Here is an 18,598-nt window from a genome sequence, read left to right as displayed (position 1 = left end):
TTGGGTGGGCAGGTCTCATATAAATATATATACATGTCTGTCGACGTATGGCCGAGAGTAAAGAAAACAGTCCCCCCTTCCGGGGCAGTACCGACCACGCCAGCTACCGGGCCAGATGTCCCGGCTCCTGGCTGCCCGCAGCGGCTGTGCGGGAGGGGTGGGGGATGAGGGTGGGTGGGTGGGTGGGTGACCTGCCACTGGCACAACTGTGGCCTTGGCAGCCCCCTGAATCCATGGGCACGGAACCACAGTGCCAGGGCGGGCGAGGGAAGGCAGACATCCTGAGGACAGCAAACCCGGGGGCCGGCATCCTCAGGCTTGGGGCCCATCCTGCCCCAGGAAGGAAGAAGAGACAAATGAAGGGTGGAGTGGGGAGGGGCAGGGAGGCCTGTGTGACGGCACTGCTGTCCAGCTGGAGGTGAGCGGCAGGGCCTGCATGTCTGGGTCAGCTGGGGGAGGGCGGGAGAGGCAGGAGGGTGAGCCCGTCTGCCCCATGGGCAGGAAAGAGCCGGGGCGGTGGCCACGGGTGTGTAGCCATGGCAGCAGCCCGGCACGGGAGCCCGGATGTGAGATGGGCACAGATGCTCCCCCGCTGGCAGAGGCTCCTGGGGGTCCCCGTTCGGGTCCAGCAGTGGGCTGACAAGATGGGCTGAGGGCTGTGATGACACCCAGAGGCAGCTCGGGTGTTGGCGGGGCTCCTGGGCCCCCTTCAGGCGGTGCCCGGGAGGGGGAGTGGAGTCGAGAGGATGCCCCGGGTGGGCCCTGGCCGGCTGCCCCCTCCCCAGTGGCCACTACAGGTTCTGTACAAGCGGAAGACAAGGCACCAGACCGAGGGTCGCTCCTGGGCCCAGCCGGGCACGGCGGCCGCCCCCCTCCCCCCCGCCCCACCCCGGGCTCAGCTGTAGTGGTAGACGAAGTCATAGCTGCTGGGTTCCTTGGGCACCGGCGGCGGCGCCTCGGGGATCTGCACGTTCTCCAGGTCCAGCAGCCGCAGCTTCATCTCCATGCTCAGCAGCGTGTCCAGGTCGCTCTTGGTCAGCTCGCTGGACATGTCCTTCCCCAGCAGGGCACTGATGCCATCGATCCAGATGCAGTACTGCGGGCCGGGGTACACAGGGTCACGACGAGGGGGCCTTGCCCAGGGCCCTGTCTCGTCGGGGACTCAGGGCCTCATGGGCCCTGTGCCATATCAACCAAAGTGATCTGGGGGGCTAGATCCCCAGCAACACCCCCCCACCATGTCCACCAAGCACTACCAGAGCCCCCCATCACAGTGAAAGTGAAAATATACAAGGAGATCCCACTTTCAAAAAAAAAAAAAGCATCTGGGAGAAGAGCAGAGATCAATCAGGATGGTGTCATTCATTTTTGCAAAAGATCAACTGTTCCTTTTTAAATTTTTTTTTTTTTTGCTTTTTGGGTCATACCCCGCGATGTACAGGGGTTCCTCCTGGCTCTGCACTCAGGAATTACTCCTGGTGGTGCTCGGGGGAACCATACGGGATGCTGGGAATCGAACCTGGGTCAGCCGCGTGCAAGGCAAACGCCCTCCCTGCTGTGCTATTGCTCCAGTCCCCCAACTGTTCCCTTTCGCTTGTGAGGGCATACCTGGCAGAGCTTGGTGCTTACTCTAGGCTCTGTATGCAGGGTTTGCTTCTTGTGGTGCCAACCCAGGCCGGTCGCAAGCAAGCACCTTGCCCACTGTATTCTCTCTCTCGCCCAGTATTTTGGTTTTGTTTTGGGGCCATACCTGATGGTGCTCAGGGGACCCTGTGTGGTGCTGGGCATCAAACCAGGGTCGCCCCCAAGCAGCCGCGCACCAGGCAAGTACCTCTTGTGCTACTTCTCGGGTCCATGCTTTGGGATTTACATTTTAAGGTAGTAAGGGAGCATGGACTGCAATTTAAGAAATGCAATTAAAGGGCCAGAGAGCCCAATGGGCTGGATCTCTGGCACTGTGACTTACAGTGCCCAGAGCACTGCGAGGAGTGACCCCTGAGCACCAAGCCAGGAGCCCCAGGCATCACTAGGGGTGTCCCCAAAGCCAAACACCAAAAAAACGGGAAAAAATATAATTAAAGGGCTCGTAAAGGCAGGGATAAAGACGCATAGGAAGGCGAGGGGCAGGAAAGAAACCTTGCCGACCTCAACTGCTTGCAAGTCCATCTAGCCACGAGCCGCGCTCTTTAAATCCACCGGAAGGCGCCTGCCCTGGCATCCGGCGCCCTTGCCACTCACCTCATACTTATTAGGTGCTATGAAGTTCAAGGTCTCGTCGGGGTCGTAGAGGATGGAGAACGCCAGCTCCAGCACCTCCTGAGGAGAACAAGGGCGCTGTGAGGGCACAGCCCGACCACCTTAGTGCTGCACACCGAGGCCTGGGCCACTGGACCATGTGTTCGGATGGGGACAGGTGCCACTGGGGTCCCTGGACACACGTGTGACTGTGGCCAGAGGCAAGGCTCAGTGATGACTGGCGTCACCACCTGCTCCCTGCCCAAGGAGCTTGTGAGGGTGCTTATGAGGGTGGAGAAGCCGCTTCTCAGCAGGAAGAGCCTGAGTGTCGCTGCCCATGAGTGCCTGTGGCCTTAGGGAGACAGCCTGGTCATGGCTCCGAGTCCCGACGCCTGAAGAGGGCCCATATCTACGGCCATACCACCCGGAAGACGCCCACCTCCTCTGAAGAGAATCGGAGCGAAAGTGCAATGGGAAGGGCGTTGGCCATGCACGAGGCCGACCCGGATCCAATCCCCAACTATGGTCCCCCGAGTAATTCCTGAGTGCAGAGTCGGGGGTAAAGCCCTGAGCATCGCTGGGTGTGGCCCCCAAACTAAAAACAAACCAACAGCCTAAAGAGCCACTGCAACGAAAGCACATTTTGGCCAAAGAGAGGATGACCCGAGCGGCAGCCAACAACTGCGGTGGAAGTGAGTCGGATTTGCTCAAATCCCTGAATTCAGGACAGTGTGGAGAATGGACATAAAGCCACTCGGACTGGGTCATGGCGCGGGGCCTCCCTGGGGGGGCTGGCTATTTTAACAGAGGGTCCAGCTGGCCCACGCAGAGGACAGGCGGATCAGGACCATCTCTCAGAAGCCACAGGCCAGGCGGCTCTCACCACACGCCACCCCACCCAGGTGGTCATGCAGAGGGGGGTTGGGGGGTGGGCCCACTTGGCTGGGCTTGGCGTCCGCATCTCTCAACCAGCGGCAGTCCTAGGACCGAGGAACAAACTACACCACACCCAGGGAAAGGGAACTGGCAAAGCCTGGCTCGGGAAACTACTCTGACTGCAGGAAACTACTCTGGGAGTTGGCTTCTTCAATACCGAAGTTCACAGAGACAGAGGGAAGGCTGGGAGGGCCAGAGGGAAGGTCAGGAGTGAAGAAACGTCCCAGAATAATCACTGTGTGTGTGCGTGTGTGTGTGTGTGCGCGCACATGCGCGCAGAATTGGTATTCTGAATGAGAGAGCGACAGAGACAGAGACAGAGCACACTTGTACGCGCACACACACACACACACACACACACACACACACACACACAGAGTACGAGTCTATACACACAGCAAGTAGCAAGTCAGGACACTTCTAGGACAGTCTGTGGAAATCCAAACATTGACACATTGACAGAATGTCAGATACCAGATACACGTTTAGGTGTGGCCTCGGTGCCGTCAGCTGGAGCGAGAGCCTGACACTGGACCAACGCTCTCAACAGCCCTGACACACGGGGCTTCCTCAGCGTGCTAAGGGAAGGGGCAGGATGGTGCTTGTCTCACACTCTGTGAGAATGTTTATTTCTGGGAGTGTTCAGGATGCTGAGCCAAGTGTCCTGGGGCTGGTGAGAGTGAGCGGGGCAGGGGGGGGAGGGGGAGGGAGGGCGTCCCAGAGGATGCTTGGGTGTGGATTCGGGGTTCCTGCCCCTCTGACCCTGCCCTGTCTCAGGGCCCCTCACCTTGTTCTGCTTCAGGGCGCTCTTCTCTTTCATGTGGGGGCAGTCCTTCCCGGTGACGATGGCTTTGATGTCTGCAACGGGAACTGAGGGACGGGACGAGGCGGGGTTAGCTTCTGGGAGCTTCTATGTTGCAAGTGGGTGCTGGAGGCTGGACCGGGGAGGAACTGCCTGGATCCCAGCACCCCCCGCCCCCCTCACCCCGCCTCAGCTCTGCTGGGGAGGGCTGGTGACGTCCCCTTGTCTTGTTCCTTACTGAGCGTGACCCCGGCCTGCAAGCTGGGGCCCACTCAGGGGCCCCTCGACCTGCAGCGCCCCTGGCAAGCAGAGAGAGCCGGCGGGGATCTGCAGAGTGCCCGGCATGCTCCCGCCCATCCTGCGCCCTAAGGAGGGGCAGGCGACAGCAACGCCCACTTTCCAGAAGGATCCCAGAGGCAGGCACCCGGGGCGGGGTCAGGGGAGCCCCCAACAATCATGCCCACTGCTCTCGGGGAGGGAGGGTCTGTCCCTACCCTCTAGTCTCCAGGTGCCAGACCACAAGAGCCAAGCCCCAACTACTAGCTCCCGAGGAGATGATCAGGCCATGGCCAGACACAGCTGGAGACAGCCTGATACCAGGCCCAGCCTCAAAGTGCCACAGATGGAACCTGTAGGGGTCAGTACGAAAGGACAGCGGACCAGGCTCTGGCCCTGCACACGACTGACCCGGGTCTATCTGATCCCCGACACCCTCCAGGGTCCCTGAGCACAGAGCCAGGCATGATCCCTGGGTACTACCAGGTGTGGAGGGGAGCCCGAAAGGCCCTTACTTTTCTCCTGCAGCGACTCAAATGTCACCTCCCCCTGCGGGTGGTCGTCCAGGTCCCCGTAGTGCAGGACCTTGTGGTTCAGCGCCAGGCGGCAGTACCAGAACCGTTCTGGAACAAATGGGCCAGGCCAGTGAATGAGTGAGGAGGAGGCCGCTGGGAGGGGAGGGCTCGGGGCCGGGGGTCCCGGGCCTCACCCTGCCGCCGGCGATTCCCGATCTTGCGGAAGCTGCTGCCCTCACACAGCCGGTTCAGGCGCTGCTGCTTGATGAGCTCCAGGATCTCGGGCTGGATCTTCTCCCGCAGTTCCCTGCAGAGGACACGGGACACGGGAGGGTGCAGGTCACGGGGCTGCGGGCCTCCTGGGGTAGTGCCCGAGTGTGTGTGTCTGCGGGTGTGTGTGTGTGTGTGTGTGTGCACTGTGTGTGTGTGTGTGCGTGTAGTAGCAGATGGGGGGCGGGGCGTGGGCCCCACCCGGGCACTCACACGATGGGCGGCGACTGGAAGTCGTCCTGGCTCATCCGCTCCGACTGGCGCAGCCGCAGGATCTCCGAGTAGCTCAGGCTCCGGAGCTTGCTCTTGAACTGGTCCAGGGAGTTGGGTTTGGAGGGCAGAGCCCGGGTAATCTGCTCGCGGACCACCTGCATGACCTGTAGCGGGAAGAGGCCTCAGTGAGCAGCAGGAGGCACTGGAGGCAGGTCCCGGCAAGGGGCGTGGCTAAGGGGCGCGGCCAGGGTGTGGCGTGGCTGGGGGGCTGGGGTGAAGCTGAAATGGGGGATGGGGCCAGGAGAGGGGCGGGGCTGGGGGAGCAGGGCCTGGACTGGGGGGCGTGGCCGGACCCAGGCTGGGGCCTGGACCACGGGGTGGGGCCTAGCATATGCTGGGGGCGGGGCCGGGACAGGGCCGAGTGGAGGCGGGCCTAGCGTTGGGGCGGGGCCAGGCTGGGAGAGGGGCGGGGCCCGGCCGAGGCTGGGGGCGGGGCAGGGCGAGGCCAGGCTGATGCTGGGGGCATGGCTGGGGCATAGCCAAGCTGTGGCCGGGGGCGGGGCCAGGACAAAGGGCGGGGCCGAGGTCGGGGCGGGGCCAGGCCTGAGGGGCGGGGCCTACGCACAGGCCACGCCCACCCACCTTGTTGAAGTCCTCGGCCGTGGCCCGCATCTCCTTCCAGGTCTTGTTCAGCAGCTGGATGCAGATGCCGAAGAGCTCCTCGAAGGCCCGGTCGTGGGTGAAGAACATGGGGTGGTAGTCGTTCCGCCCCTCGTTCGCTGCAGGAGGAAGGGGGCACGCTGGGTGCGGGGGCAGGGCCGGGGGTCCCGGGAGCGGCCCTCCCACGCGGGTGGGGAGCCCGGTCCCCAAGGACGCCCGCTCGGGGCCCAGCTGCAGCCGGCGGCGGCGACTTACGGAGCTCCCCGACCTGCAGGATCTCGCACAGCATCTTGGTGAGCTCGATGGCGCTGCGGCCGAATGGGCACTCGTGCTTGTCTTCGCGGCTGCTGTTCTCCAGGACGATCTGCAGGGCCCGGGGAGGGGGCGGTGAGGGGGGCCGGGAGCCAGGCGGGCGCCGGGGCCGTGGGCGGGGGGAGGGCCGGGCTCTGCCTTTACCCGGATGTAGGTGTCCTGGTGGACCTTGGCCAGGTACAGCATGTTGTCCAGAGCCAGCATCCCAGGGGGCGTCTGGGTGAAGTCCATGGCGGGGTTGATGTGGTTCTGGAGGAAGGATGGACCCGACTGAGACCAGGTAGGCAGCAGGTGTCAGGGCCACGTGGTGGGGGGGGGGCGGGCTCCATTCTTCCATGAGCACAGCCTGCGACGGGGCTCTGCTCACATGGGTGCTGACGCCCCCCAAAAAACCTTGTCGCACCATCAAAGACCCACTCCAGCTTCTCCCTCAGGGGACTCTGGGTCCCAGTGCTCCTGGGCTAGGCCTTACAGTGCTCAAAAGGGCTCGAGGGACCATGTGGGGTGCTGGGGTTGAACTGGGGTCAGTCCCACGCCAGGCAAGCACCTTATCCTGTCCTGCGGCGGCCAAGGGACCCTCCTGTCCTACTGACAGATCCTGCCACTGGGCCAAAGGTGGCGCCTAACTCTGACAGCCGCCAGGTCCCCTCCTGCTTTTCCATCGGTCAGCCTTGGGCTGCCCTGAGGAGGTGGGGTATGGGGTGGGGTCCCCGATCTGTCAGTGTGGGCCCACTGCCTGCACCGGGGGGACTCACGGTGAACCCCAGCATCTTGTAGTCCTTGGTGTACATGGCTTTGCGTTTCTCCGTGCCACTCCCGGGGCCGCTGCCGGGGTCAGCCTCAGCGTCAAACGCAATCCGCCGCAGCTCAAAGATGATGTCCCTCTGCGCCTGAGACGGGGAGACAGGGACGGAGCCATAGGACGGCGGGCGGGCACTCACCTCTCATGTGGCCGACCCAGGTTCCCCAGTTCCAGCACCCTAGGAATCACCGGGAGTAGCCCCTGAGCGCAGAGCCAGGAGTGACCCTGGGCATCTCCAGGTGTGGTCCAAACACCCCTCACCCACCAATAAAAGGAGGGAGACAGAGTCAGTGGGTGAGGCAGTGAGTGAGCAAGAGTGCAGGCCCACGAGTCCCTGTTGAGCCCGACAGCTCCAAGCAGGCGTCACTCATGGGCAGGAAGGCTGCAGGCTCGGGAAACGGCCGGCAGGAAGTGGGCTCAGAGAGGCACCAAACTGGACACAGGGACACCAAACTGGACACACCAAACAGGTGGTGGGGGGTGGGGGGAACCCACGAGGACCCACGAGGCCCAGCAGGGCTCAGCACCGCCCGGCACCTGCCTGGTCATTGGGGTCCATCTTGGTCATCATCCTTTCCTCCAGCAGGTTAAAGGTCAGGACCTGGAGCACGTACAGCTGATGGGCCATCTCGGTTTTGATGGGGCGGTTCCCGCGAATGACGTGCTGCGAGGAGCAAGGCGGCGTCACTCGCTGAGCCCCGGGGGGCTCTGGGCAGGGGTCTGCGGTGCGCACAGGCCGCTTGGCTGCAGGCTCGGGGGCTCCCGCCGGACCCCCACTGCTCAGGGCTCCACGAGGCCAAGCGGTGGAAGGGAAGGCGGAAGCTGCAAGTGAGCTGGGTCAGAACCGAGGACTACAGACACGGGCCATGGGCGGAGGTTGCCTCCCTACCCGGCCTCGTGGCTCTTAGCCCCCCTCAGATGCAGCAAGTGCTGCCCGCCCCCTCCCCCAGAGCGGCTTCAGGAAAGGCTGTTTCCTCTCATGCTACCAAGAGACCCTCACTCAGAAGGGGCTGGGGGGAGGCACACATCCAAGGGTCCTCACCCCCCACCCCCCGGCCTCTCCCGTCACTGATGTGTTCCTTCCCTTCTCCACGTGCCTCCCCCCCCAGTCCAGCCCCTCCTCCCGGGGGTCCCTCCGCTGCCCACCCCTGCTGCCCGTGTCCTTCCCCCAGCAGCCTGCATCCTGCCAGCTCCCAGCACTGCCCGCGCCCTCTGGACAGTGTTGGACTCTTCCACGCTCTCGAATGGACAAGGCTCCAAGTCTAGCCCCACCCGCAGTCTGCCATGTCCTGCCTGCTCTCCGACTCAGACTCAATGCGAGGCCGTTTCCATCAGTGGAACGAGGCACGATCTCGGGCGCTCTGGCCGCGGGGGAGGGCCAGTGGCCATGTGTGGCCAGTGGCTGCCCCTGGCCACAGAGCAGGGAGGGGGCGTTTTCCATCCTCTCCGAATGTTCACGTCAGGGCTCTGAGTGACAGCGGCACCTTTACTGTCCTCAGGGGGCAGCAGAGCTGCGGTGTCAGCTCTGGATGGACCCCTTGACACCTGACAGCCGAGGCCGCGAGTGTCACACGAGTGTCACCTCTCCCTACGAGGCAGCCTCCTGCGTGCGTGCAGGACAAGGGGAGGTCACTCTTGGGAATGTATGGGGAAACCGGGATGTCCAGTCACTGGCCGGCCGGCTGCTGGAGGGAGGTGGGCGCGGGCCCCTCCTGCCAGCAGGCTGGGGGGTGACGGCCAACGAGAAGGGGCTGTGTCTGCAGCCTGGCACCTGGTTCGGTGGTTCTGCCTGCCAAGAGCCATGGTGGCTGGCTCCATGCACAGAACCGGGATCCTGTGCGCTGGGCACCCTGGCACTGCACCGGCTGCCCGGTGCTCTTCAGCCTGGCGGTCCGTCCGTCCTCCGTCCACCCTTTGCTCCAGAGAAGCAGATGGAGGCCCGGAGACTCAGAAGTCCACGCTCAGATGCACCGGGCCGGACACGGTCATCTCCCGGTGCCTCGTACCGCTCCCAGCTGCCCCAGCTCCCAGCCTTACCTCGTTTCTCACGACCATCCCCTTCCTGTCCCTGGCCCTCCCTCTCCCCTGGATCCCTGGGCCCGCCCCTGAGAGAGAGCTGAAGCCCCACTCCACGCCTCCATCCCTCCCCGCCACACACGCAGGACCTCCAGGTGCCATTTGAGGAAATCCCGACCGTGGGCCCACAGGGCTGGGCCTCGGGGCCACTTTCCGGCCTCCCCCGGACCCACCACACCTTCCCAGGTCCTGTCCCTGCAGGTCTGTGTGGTGTCCACTTGGGGCAGACATGCCTCACGGGGCGCCTGTCCCTCACCAGTCTGGCCTGTTCCTGCTTGGTGCCCTCCAAGCCCACATGGGCCCCTGACACCCATCCTTCCCACTGGCCCGAAGCCCCAAGTGGACGAGGCACTGCTCAGAGACCCCTCCCACGATTCATCTGGACTGACGGCCTCTTGTGGGCCCAGTTAAATACACCCATCCCACCCCACTCCCACCCCCTGATAAAGCCAGGTGTGGAGGGACAGGGCGGCCTGAACCCTTCCTGGGCTAGAGGCTGTGGTTGCTGGTGAGAATGGGATGGACATGAGAGGCCCACATTCAGCTGACCAAGGAGGAAAAGTTTCCTGGGCCCAGGCTCAGCAGGAATGTACGAGGCCTGGGGAAGGGGGTGGGTGTTGGTCTCCAGCATGATTAAGATAAAAAAAAAAAAATCTTCCCTAGCCTGAGTAGTGTTCTGGAGTGTTCGTTAAGTCCTCTCTACGTGACCACCCACTTGACACAAATCTCATTTTTCTTTTTTGGTGATGCTCAGGGCCTCCTCCTGGCTCTACACTCAGGAACGGCACCTGGCGGTGCTCAGGGGACCACACGGGGTGCCAGGGTGCCAGGGGCTCAAACCCAGGTCATCGGCCACGTTTACGGCAAGTGCCTGACCTGCACCACTGCTCTGGCCCCTTCGAATATGCGTTTCCATCGTGACAAGGACGGGAGCGACCGCAGTCACCCACAGCTCAGGAGCGGGACCTCAGGGGAGCCAAACCCAGGCCGGGGCGGGAACTTACGTTCAGGATGATGGAGCGCAGGTGCTTCTGCGCGAAGGCGTTGGCCATGTCCTGGGAGAGAGAGAAGCTGGCGTGAGGCCAGCGCCTGCTGCCCGCCGCCCAGCTGCCCCCGCTCCCCTGGGAATCAACGGGCCGAACAACTCCCCCCCCACCCCCGCCACCCTGGTGCTTCCGACTCGAGAGAGCCCCCGAGTTTTCTTGGTGTCTGTGGGTGTTCACCGGCCCCAAAGAGGTGGCCCTGCTCCGGGCAGGGCAAGGACATGGTGGAGAACGAGACAGGCAAGGCACATGGACGCCGGGGATGGACAGATTGTGCGCGGCTGCAGCAGACACGGGCCCCACGGGGGGGCAGCACGGACCCCCACACCCTGTAGGCCCCCCGCCCAGCACTGCAGCTGCACAGAGCCGCGCTGACCCTCTGGTCGGGAGAGCATGGGGTGACTGGCCACGCTCCGGGTGCTCTTGGAGCTCTTTTCCGGGTGTGAGGTCCTGACCCTGACAGGGCACCCCAGTTCCCGGGAACTCTGGGGGAAATAAGAGCCCTCGCCCCAGGGGCCTCCTGGCGAGGGAATGCGAAGCACAAAGGGTGACCCCCCAACCGTCCCCTTCAACCGTTCTGCGGCTCTTCAAAAACACATCTGCTCTACACTGTGTCTCTCTGTGTGTGTGAAGCGATGACAATGGTGATAGTTTAATCACCGCCGAGGGAATGTCAGGGTGGTGACGTCAGAACACCCTAAGGAGCTCCGCAAGGTGAAGCTGTTCCCCCACAAACAACGCGGGGGGGGGGCTGCTACTGCCCTTCAGGGCACTGATGGCCTCTCATGGGTCTTGTCTCCTGGCCCCGCGTCACCTAATAACTTTAAGTACTGTGCCTTCCGAAATTAGATTTTTTTTTCTCTTTTGGGTCACACCCGGCGATGCCCAGGGGTTACTCCTGTCTTTGCACTTAGGAATCACTCCTGGCGGTGCTCGGGGGACCCTATGGGATGCTGGGAATCGAACCTGGGTCAACCGCGTGTAAGGCAAACATCCTACCTACTGTGCACACTGAGGCCTCAGCCTGGAAGCTTCCCTTGGGGGATATGCTCGTCCTATGTCACTGCCTCATGAGGCTGACCTCTCTGAACTGCCCAGAACCCAGCATCTGAACCCCTTTTGGGTCAACGGCTGGAGCCTTTCCAAACTTCCCCAGATCTGGGAAGCAGCCCATGCTTAGGGCCAACGGGACGGAAGGCCGCCGGTGCCCAGGGCCTGCCCACATGAAAGTCATGGGCCATTTCCAAATCTGATCTTCCCTGGCAGAACCACCGTCCATGGACAGGAAGTGAGAAGCGTGAGACTGGCCTCACTCTCCGGCTGTGGGCGGGCACCCCTGCACCCCTGGTGCGCCCCTGAAGCGTTGGCATAATAGGGAGATTTGAGGGCCGGCTGCCTGCCCCGCGTCTGGGCGTCCTGAGCCGTGCCCTGCTTGGCCGCCCCCCTCCGGCACGCGGCCGGGGCCCTTGGCACGAGGCAGAGCTACTTACAGTCACAGGCAGGTCTAGAGGGTTAAGGTGCTTGTCCTGCCGGCAGGAAGCAAAAAAGCACAGAGAGAAGCAGATGGAAGAATGAGCTTTCAGCCGACACTCAGAGCAGGGAGGGAGGAGGGAGGAGGGAGGAGCCTCACAGCTCGAAGCATCCGAGAAAGACGAGGACACATGGAACCACACACAGATGCCCCAGGTCCTCCCACGGGGCCGACCAGAGCTCGGGAATGTGCCTGGGGCCCAGAGAACAGCGGCGGGAGGAGAGCAGGCAGGCTCCCTCTTCCCCTCCGCCCCTCCAGGCTTCCAAGCAGGGAGACCCAGGGTGCTGGCATGCCCCCTGGCCCTCGTCCTCAGGGGAGATGGAAACTGAGTCCCAGAAAGGCACCAGCCCCACCAGCAGCCGGAAGTTGCGGTCTCAGGGCCCTGACCGGGGTCAGCCATCGCCCCCTGTTCCCTGACCCCCTGCTGTTCCCTGGCTTGTCAGCCTTCGCTGTCCCCGGGACATGCCCAGGGCTACAGATGAGTAGCAGAGAGACCCAGGGTGCGGCTCGCAGGTGAGGGAAAGGGTTCAGAGGAGTGAAGGGCGAAGGGCACGGAGGAGGAAAAGCACCGGGAGCCGGGGCTGAGCTGTTGCACCGAGGGCCACGCTCGGGGCTCTCTCCCACTTCTGTTCCCGGGGGTCATGTGAGTCCAGTCCCTGCGGACTCAGCAGAGTGGCCCTGAGGTCGGTCTGCGTGGCCAGCGGAGGGGAAACCCCAGTGGCTGTGGCTGGCTGCCGGGGCAAGGGGCGTGGGAAACAGCAGCTGGCCCCTCCCCCCACCAGGGAAGTTCTCTCTGCCAGCTGGGCCCGTCCCACGCAGTCCCCGAGGGGGCTGGGGAAAAGGCCCAGGTCACAGTCTGCAGGGCCCAGGCGGCTGGGGCGGTTCCCTTCGGAACAAGCCGGGCGACGCCGCACGGGAGGGTGGCCACAGACCTGCCGCTTGTCCTCTGGGGCCTTCAGGAAAAGTGCGTTGATCAGTGCGATGGCGTAGGTCTGGATCTCCTGGTTAGAGCTGCGTCAACAGAGAGAGAGGCAGAGGGGTTAGGAGGCCCATGCGGCGAGGTGACACATGCGGACGGTGTCATTGCATCCTCCCATTGCATCCTCCGGGGCAAGGCTCCAAAGCCCCCAGGGGCAGTTCCACCCTCTGGGCACTGCTTCCCAAACAGGACGCAGAGCTGGGCCTGGGCTGACAGCCAGCTGCGCCCTCACGACCTGGTTAAGGAAAGCACCAGGGTTGGGGAGATTATAGGGCAGGTCGGGCGTCTGCCTTGCACACGGCCGACCTGAGTTCAGGCCCCGGCACCCAACAGGGTCGAGTACTGCCAGGAGTGAGCCCTAGGTGCAGAGCCAGGAATAAGCCCTGGGCACCATGGGGTGTGAACCCTGAGTCCCCCTAAAGAGAAAGAGACGGTGACGGATGCAAACGGCCACGTTCTTCAGAGACTGAAATCAGGGCGGTCACTAAAAACCTTGTCAAAGCCTCTTGATCTGGGGCTCAGGGATGGGCCCAGAGTAAGTGTGAACCCTGCAGGGGCTGGAGCGATAGCACAGCAGGTAGGATGTTTGCCTTGCACACGGCCAACCTGGGTTCGATTCCCAGCAACCCATAGTGTCCCCGGGCACCGCCAGGAGTAATTCCTGAGTTTAGAGTCAGGAGTAAGCCCTGTGCATCGCCGGGTGTGACCCAAAAAGCCCCTCACCCCCCTCCAAAAAAAGCACAGGGGAGTCTAAGCAGGAGCATGACGAGATCAGGTTTGAACAACGGCCGAAGGTGGTCGGAGACTAGAAGAGAAGGGGGAGGCAGGGAGGCAGGAGTGTGCGGCGGGCGCCAGCCCCCAGAATGCAGCAGGGCTGCGGCGGTGGCCCGGGGCCTTACTCACACCTGGAGGTGGGAGATGAGCTGTCCCACCGTGATCTCCTCGGCGACCTTCTGGTACAGACTCTGGCTGTTGAGGACCATGCTCTCCAGGATGGCCAGCGACCTCTGGAGGATGGACACGTCCACCATGGGCTGGCTCACGTACCCCGCGATCTACAGCCGGGAGGGATGAAAACCCGTCAGGGTGCCCCGGGCCCCCCTGTGGGATGGACGCCCACCTCCGGGGCCGCTGCCTCCAGGGCGGACAGGTGCCCTCTCCGCCCAGCTGACGGCTGCCCCGGCCCACGTGCCAGGAACCATCTCGGCATGGACGCCGCCACCTCTGACCGCTCGACACAGTCTACTGTGTCCCCTCAGAGTTAAAAGGCGGGATCCTGGTTTCCTCCAGGAGGGCTGGAGCGGGAGGGAGCTGAGTGAATGTCCTCTCCACGGCCCCTCCCCCAACCGCCACCCAGCCACTGCGAGGACCTCAGAGACAAAAAGGCCTGAATTCTCCCAGTCCAACCCCCCAGTCTGACATCCTTGCCATGGGCTCAGCTGGCTCTTGCCCACACCCCTCCGACATCAGCAAGTGCAAAGCGCTAAGTCAGGAGGCACTGTAACGCTAGCAGCCCATAGCACTGCTTGCAGGGGTGAGGCCTGTGGGGTTTTTTTTTTCTTTCTTTTCTTTTGTTTTGGTTTGGGTGTGTATTTTGGGCCACACCCAGCGATGCTCAGGGCTGACTCCTGGCTCTGCACTCAGGAATCACTCCTGGCAGGGCTCGGGGGACCCAAAGGGATGCTGGGCATCGAACCCGGGTCGACCACATGCCAGGCAAGTGCCCTCCCCGCTGGACTACTGCTCCAGCCCCTGAGTTCAGTTTCCTAAACTGGCACTCGGAGAAGAAAAAAGAAGAGGGCAAAACTAGCAGGGCCTCCTCTTGAGCTCCGCCCGGCAAAATCCCAACGGAATCCGTGAGCGGAAGGCAGGTCTGCACGTGCAAAGCTGAGAAGTGGGGGCTGGGAAGACCCGGGGAGGGGCCGGTGGCCTGGCTGGTGTGACCCCAACTCTCACTGATGGCCGTTCTCACCCTGGGCAGGACTCCCACTCAGGGTCCCCCCGCGAGAGGAGAGCAAGACAGTAGGCGGGAGCCGCACCTGCTTGATGAAGGTGATGGAGACCATGTCCCAGGAGACGATGCCGTGGTCCATGAGCTCCAAGAAGGCGGTCAGGGTGAATGCCAGCATCTCGCTGTAGCTGAGACACGCACGGAATAAACCAAGATTCAGAAACGGGCTCTGGGGGGTGGGGGGAGGCCCAGGCACGGCCCCGAGGGCGGGATGGAGGAGGACAGCGCGAGCACCCCTGGGACACGGGGGCAGGCGCCGTCCCCCCACCCCCGTTGCCCTGGCCCCACGTGGAGCCTCCTCTCCACATCACCTCACTGCGGGGGTGCTGTCCGCTGCATCTCCCAAGCCAGCCCCCTGCCACACCCCGACACGCGAGGGGCGGGGGCTCCCTTAGGAAGCTTCTGTGCCACCGTCACCTTGAGGCCAGAGGGTGACGGCGTGCGGGGGAAAGGACCAACTCTGGCCCCGCCGAAGTCAGCTCCTGCACAGCGATTTTTTCACCGTGCACATTTCCTCTCCCGAACTGGAGATCCTTCCGGTGTAAAACCCGTGAAAGCTCTCTGTGCTCAGCTCGCCGGGCTGGGTCACAGGCAGGATGACAGAGGGAGAGGAGCGGGAAGGGTGGACACGGTGTCTCCATTGTCCCGTGCCCTACACCCGAGTCCCTGCCACGTGGGCACGGTGCTCTCATGAACCGGCCGTTCAGATGGGGCTGAGCCACACCCCTCGCTGCCCCCACGGCAGGGAGGCACGACCCTCGCCTGTTCTTCAATGTGGCCCGGCCCCGACCTGGCGGGAGTCGGCAGGGATGCCCGGCCTGGCTCCTGGCAGCCTAGGACTTGGGGATTTCAGTGCGGTTGGGAATCCGAGGCTTCCGACGGTGACCTGGGATTCGTGGCTGAGCTGAATCGTGGTTGAGCTGATTCGTGGTTGAGCTGAATCCCACAGGGGCGGAGCCACGGGCTACACGCCCTCGACTCCCTGTGTGTGAGCTTAGCAGACAATGGAAAGGTCTGCTTCTTCCCTGTGGGGGGCAACGAGGCTAAGCCCCACAAGGCATCTATTTTTTTTTCTTTTTTTCTTTTTGGGTCACACCCGGCGATGCTCAGAGGTTACTGTTAGCTCTGCACTCAGGAATGACTACTGGCGGTGCTCGGGGGGACCCCTAGAGGATGCTGGGAATCGAACCCGGGTCTGCTGCATGCAAGGCAAACGCCCTCCCCGCTGTGCTACCGCTCTAGCACCCACCAGTGCATCTTAACTCTGGCGTCTCCTGAAGGTACTGGTGGCGTGTCACCGAGTTCTGATCTCGGATGAGGGGGGGAAGGAAGAAGGGGGATGGGGTGGGGTGTGCTGGGGGGTGGGGGGCGTGGACACACACACACACGTACGTGTGTGTATGCAGTGGGGGCAGGCTGGGGAGTGGGGGCCGAGGAGTGTTCCGGGCACACATCCATGCGGGCACAGGCCAGTGGCCCCAGGTACAGCAGGCCACACGCATCCCACTCACCAGCAGAGCCTGTAGCTCTCATCCTGGCTTCCCGGGCCCCGGTTTCCTCATGCTCACCCAGCACAGAGGTGCTGGGTGCCGCCTCTTAGCGTGAAAGAACCCAAGGCTGAGGAGGGGCCGGTGGGGAAGCACAGTGCTGAACGAACAACCCCCAGGGCACTGACCCCAGGACATTGGCCCAACCAAGGGCACAGCTGGGGGGGGGCGGGTGAAGGGGGGTGCGGTCACTCACTGGGACAGGAGCTTGGTTCCGCTCTCCACCAGCCGCGTCAGCACCACGATGCCGTCCATGTTGATGAACTCGGTGGCGAAGGTGACGTCGGCGGAGAGCTTGGCCAGCTCCTTCATGGCGTCCAGCCGGGTGTCCATGCTGGAGGACTGCGTCCGCTCCATCAGCTGGCGGGCAGCCCGGGACTGCGGGAGACCAAGAGCTCAAGGTCTGCCACTTGCCCGGGGGGCGGGGGGGGCGGCGGTGGGGAGGGGGGAGACACGCTCACGGCGGGCAGCGACGCTCTCACGCTGCTCACAAGTTGCTATAGAAAACGCCTGTTAGGGTGGACCGGGATATCAGCAGGGAGAATCCCGCCAGCAGCTCTCCGAATCCATTCTGCACCACCAACCACTCTGCTCTTTGGAGAATGCAGTTCCCACCAAGGGCTGGAGCCATAGCACCGTGGTCTGGTTTGATCCCAGCACCCCATGCGGTCCCCCCAACCCCTGCCAGGAGTGATCCCCTAAGTGCAGAGCCAGGAGAAAGCCCTGAGCACCACTGGGTGTGGTTAAAAAATAATTTTAAAAAGTTCCCCCCACTGGGAGAAACGGGGACAGTCCACTCCCTGTGGGTGTCTCAGAGCGACCGGGAGCAGAGAGGGACAGGAACGCCCCCGCTGCAGCTAAGCCGCCCGATGGTGGAAGCAGCTGTCTCGTGGCGTCTGTTTGTAGGATGACACTGGTTTGTGCTTTTCCCCGCTGCCACAAAGAGTTTAGGTTTACCAGGTGGTACCCGTCACAGTGCTCTTGAAGCACCGCCATTTCTCTGTGTTTATCGGCGTGTAGCTCTGAACATTTTAGGATAACGTTGGCATGTCCTGTTTCCCCTTGCTACTAACAAGGGAGCTCAGGTTTATCACAGTGCTCCTGAGGCACTTCCATTCCTCTGAGTTTATCGGTAAACTCTTCTCTCTGTGCTCTCTTCCCCAACCGGTCTATTACCTTTCCCCCTTCATCAGACTCTTAATTTGTAAGGTCAGATTCCTCAAAAATCTATGATTTTTATATTTGTGAATGAAAGATTGCTTTTCAAACTTTGGTACATCGACACAGTGGAATACTATGCAGCTGTTAGGAGAGATGAAGTCATGAAATTTGCCTATAAATGGATAGACATGGAGAGGGTCATGGTAAGTGAAATGAGTCAGAAAGAGAGGGACAGACATAGAAGGACTGCACTCATTTGTGGAGTATAAAACAACATGACATGAGGCTCACACCTAAGGACAATAGATACACGGGCCAGGAAGATTGCTCCATAGTTGGAAACCTGCCTCATGAGTGGGGGGGAGGGGAGAAGGTAGTTGGAATAGAGAAGGGATCACTAAGGAAATGCTGGCTGGAGGAATCGGTTGGGACGGGAGGTGTGTGCTGAAAGTAGATAAAGGACCAAACGTGATAACCTCTCAGTGTCTGTATTGCAAATCATAATGCCCAAAAGTAGAGAGAGAGAGTATGGGGAACATTGTCTGCCATGGAGGCAGGGGGTGGGTGGGAAAAAAGGGGTATACCAGGGATACTGGTGGTAGGGAATGTGCACCGGTGGAGGGATGGGTGTTTGATCATTGTGAGATTGTAACCCAAACATGAAAGCTTGTAACTATCTCACGGTGATTCAATAAAATTTTTTAAAAAAGAGACAGAGAAAATAAGGGGAAAAAAAAAGAAAGAAATTGTGCTTTTTTTCCCTTCTCTTATGTCCTTTTGCATAGTTTACTTTAAAGCACTGTCCTTTTGTATAGACACAGGAAGACAGTTAATAATACGCTTTTGGAACTTGGGAGTTAGTTGGCTCTGAATAATATTCCCTCCAGGACATCTGCTTCCTCAACTTAAGCCTCAGTTGCCCTTAGCTTTTAGCACCCCAAAAGCAGGGTCCTGACGAGGGACTATATGGACCCAGGGCAAGCTGTGAGCTACCCTGGCATCAAAATGGGCCAGGCCAATTGCCACAATACTCAACTGTAAGTTAAGAGCCTGGTCATGGACAAATGCTGTCATGATCCAAAAAGTAACGATGAGATTAGGACCCTGATAGGGATAGGAAAGACTAATCTGGCCTGAGCCCTGTCGTCTGAGATCGAAATGGCCCCAGGAGAGCAATTCTATAAGCTTAATGTCTCTCTTACTGTGCCCATACAAAATGACTAATATTG

At 61.6% G+C, this 18,598-nt stretch overlaps 1 protein-coding gene across 1 annotated transcript in view; it reads right to left on the bottom strand.

Annotated features, from left to right (window-relative positions):
- Positions 1-895: 895 nt before the first annotated feature.
- The window catches only part of ELMO2 (engulfment and cell motility 2), a 33,539-nt gene continuing 15,836 nt past the window's right edge, over positions 896-18,598 (bottom strand). Inside the window, exons 6-21 of the mRNA XM_056108443.1 lie at positions 16,405-16,586; positions 14,690-14,789; positions 13,554-13,705; positions 12,604-12,682; positions 10,102-10,152; positions 7,563-7,685; positions 6,975-7,109; positions 6,364-6,468; positions 6,163-6,271; positions 5,890-6,026; positions 5,248-5,411; positions 4,959-5,071; positions 4,765-4,872; positions 3,959-4,041; positions 2,239-2,316; positions 896-1,096 (exon numbers count right to left, since the gene is read on the bottom strand). Coding sequence (XP_055964418.1) covers positions 896-1,096; positions 2,239-2,316; positions 3,959-4,041; positions 4,765-4,872; positions 4,959-5,071; positions 5,248-5,411; positions 5,890-6,026; positions 6,163-6,271; positions 6,364-6,468; positions 6,975-7,109; positions 7,563-7,685; positions 10,102-10,152; positions 12,604-12,682; positions 13,554-13,705; positions 14,690-14,789; positions 16,405-16,586 — 1,920 coding nt within the window. The remainder of the gene's footprint in view (positions 1,097-2,238; positions 2,317-3,958; positions 4,042-4,764; positions 4,873-4,958; positions 5,072-5,247; positions 5,412-5,889; positions 6,027-6,162; positions 6,272-6,363; positions 6,469-6,974; positions 7,110-7,562; positions 7,686-10,101; positions 10,153-12,603; positions 12,683-13,553; positions 13,706-14,689; positions 14,790-16,404; positions 16,587-18,598) is intronic.

The sequence above is a fragment of the Sorex fumeus genome, unplaced genomic scaffold (genome assembly GCF_029834395.1).
Source record: "Sorex fumeus unplaced genomic scaffold, SorFum_2.1 ptg000213l, whole genome shotgun sequence".
NCBI classification, from domain to species: Eukaryota; Metazoa; Chordata; class Mammalia; order Eulipotyphla; family Soricidae; genus Sorex; species Sorex fumeus.
This window is presented reverse-complemented; position numbering and strand designations above follow the sequence as displayed.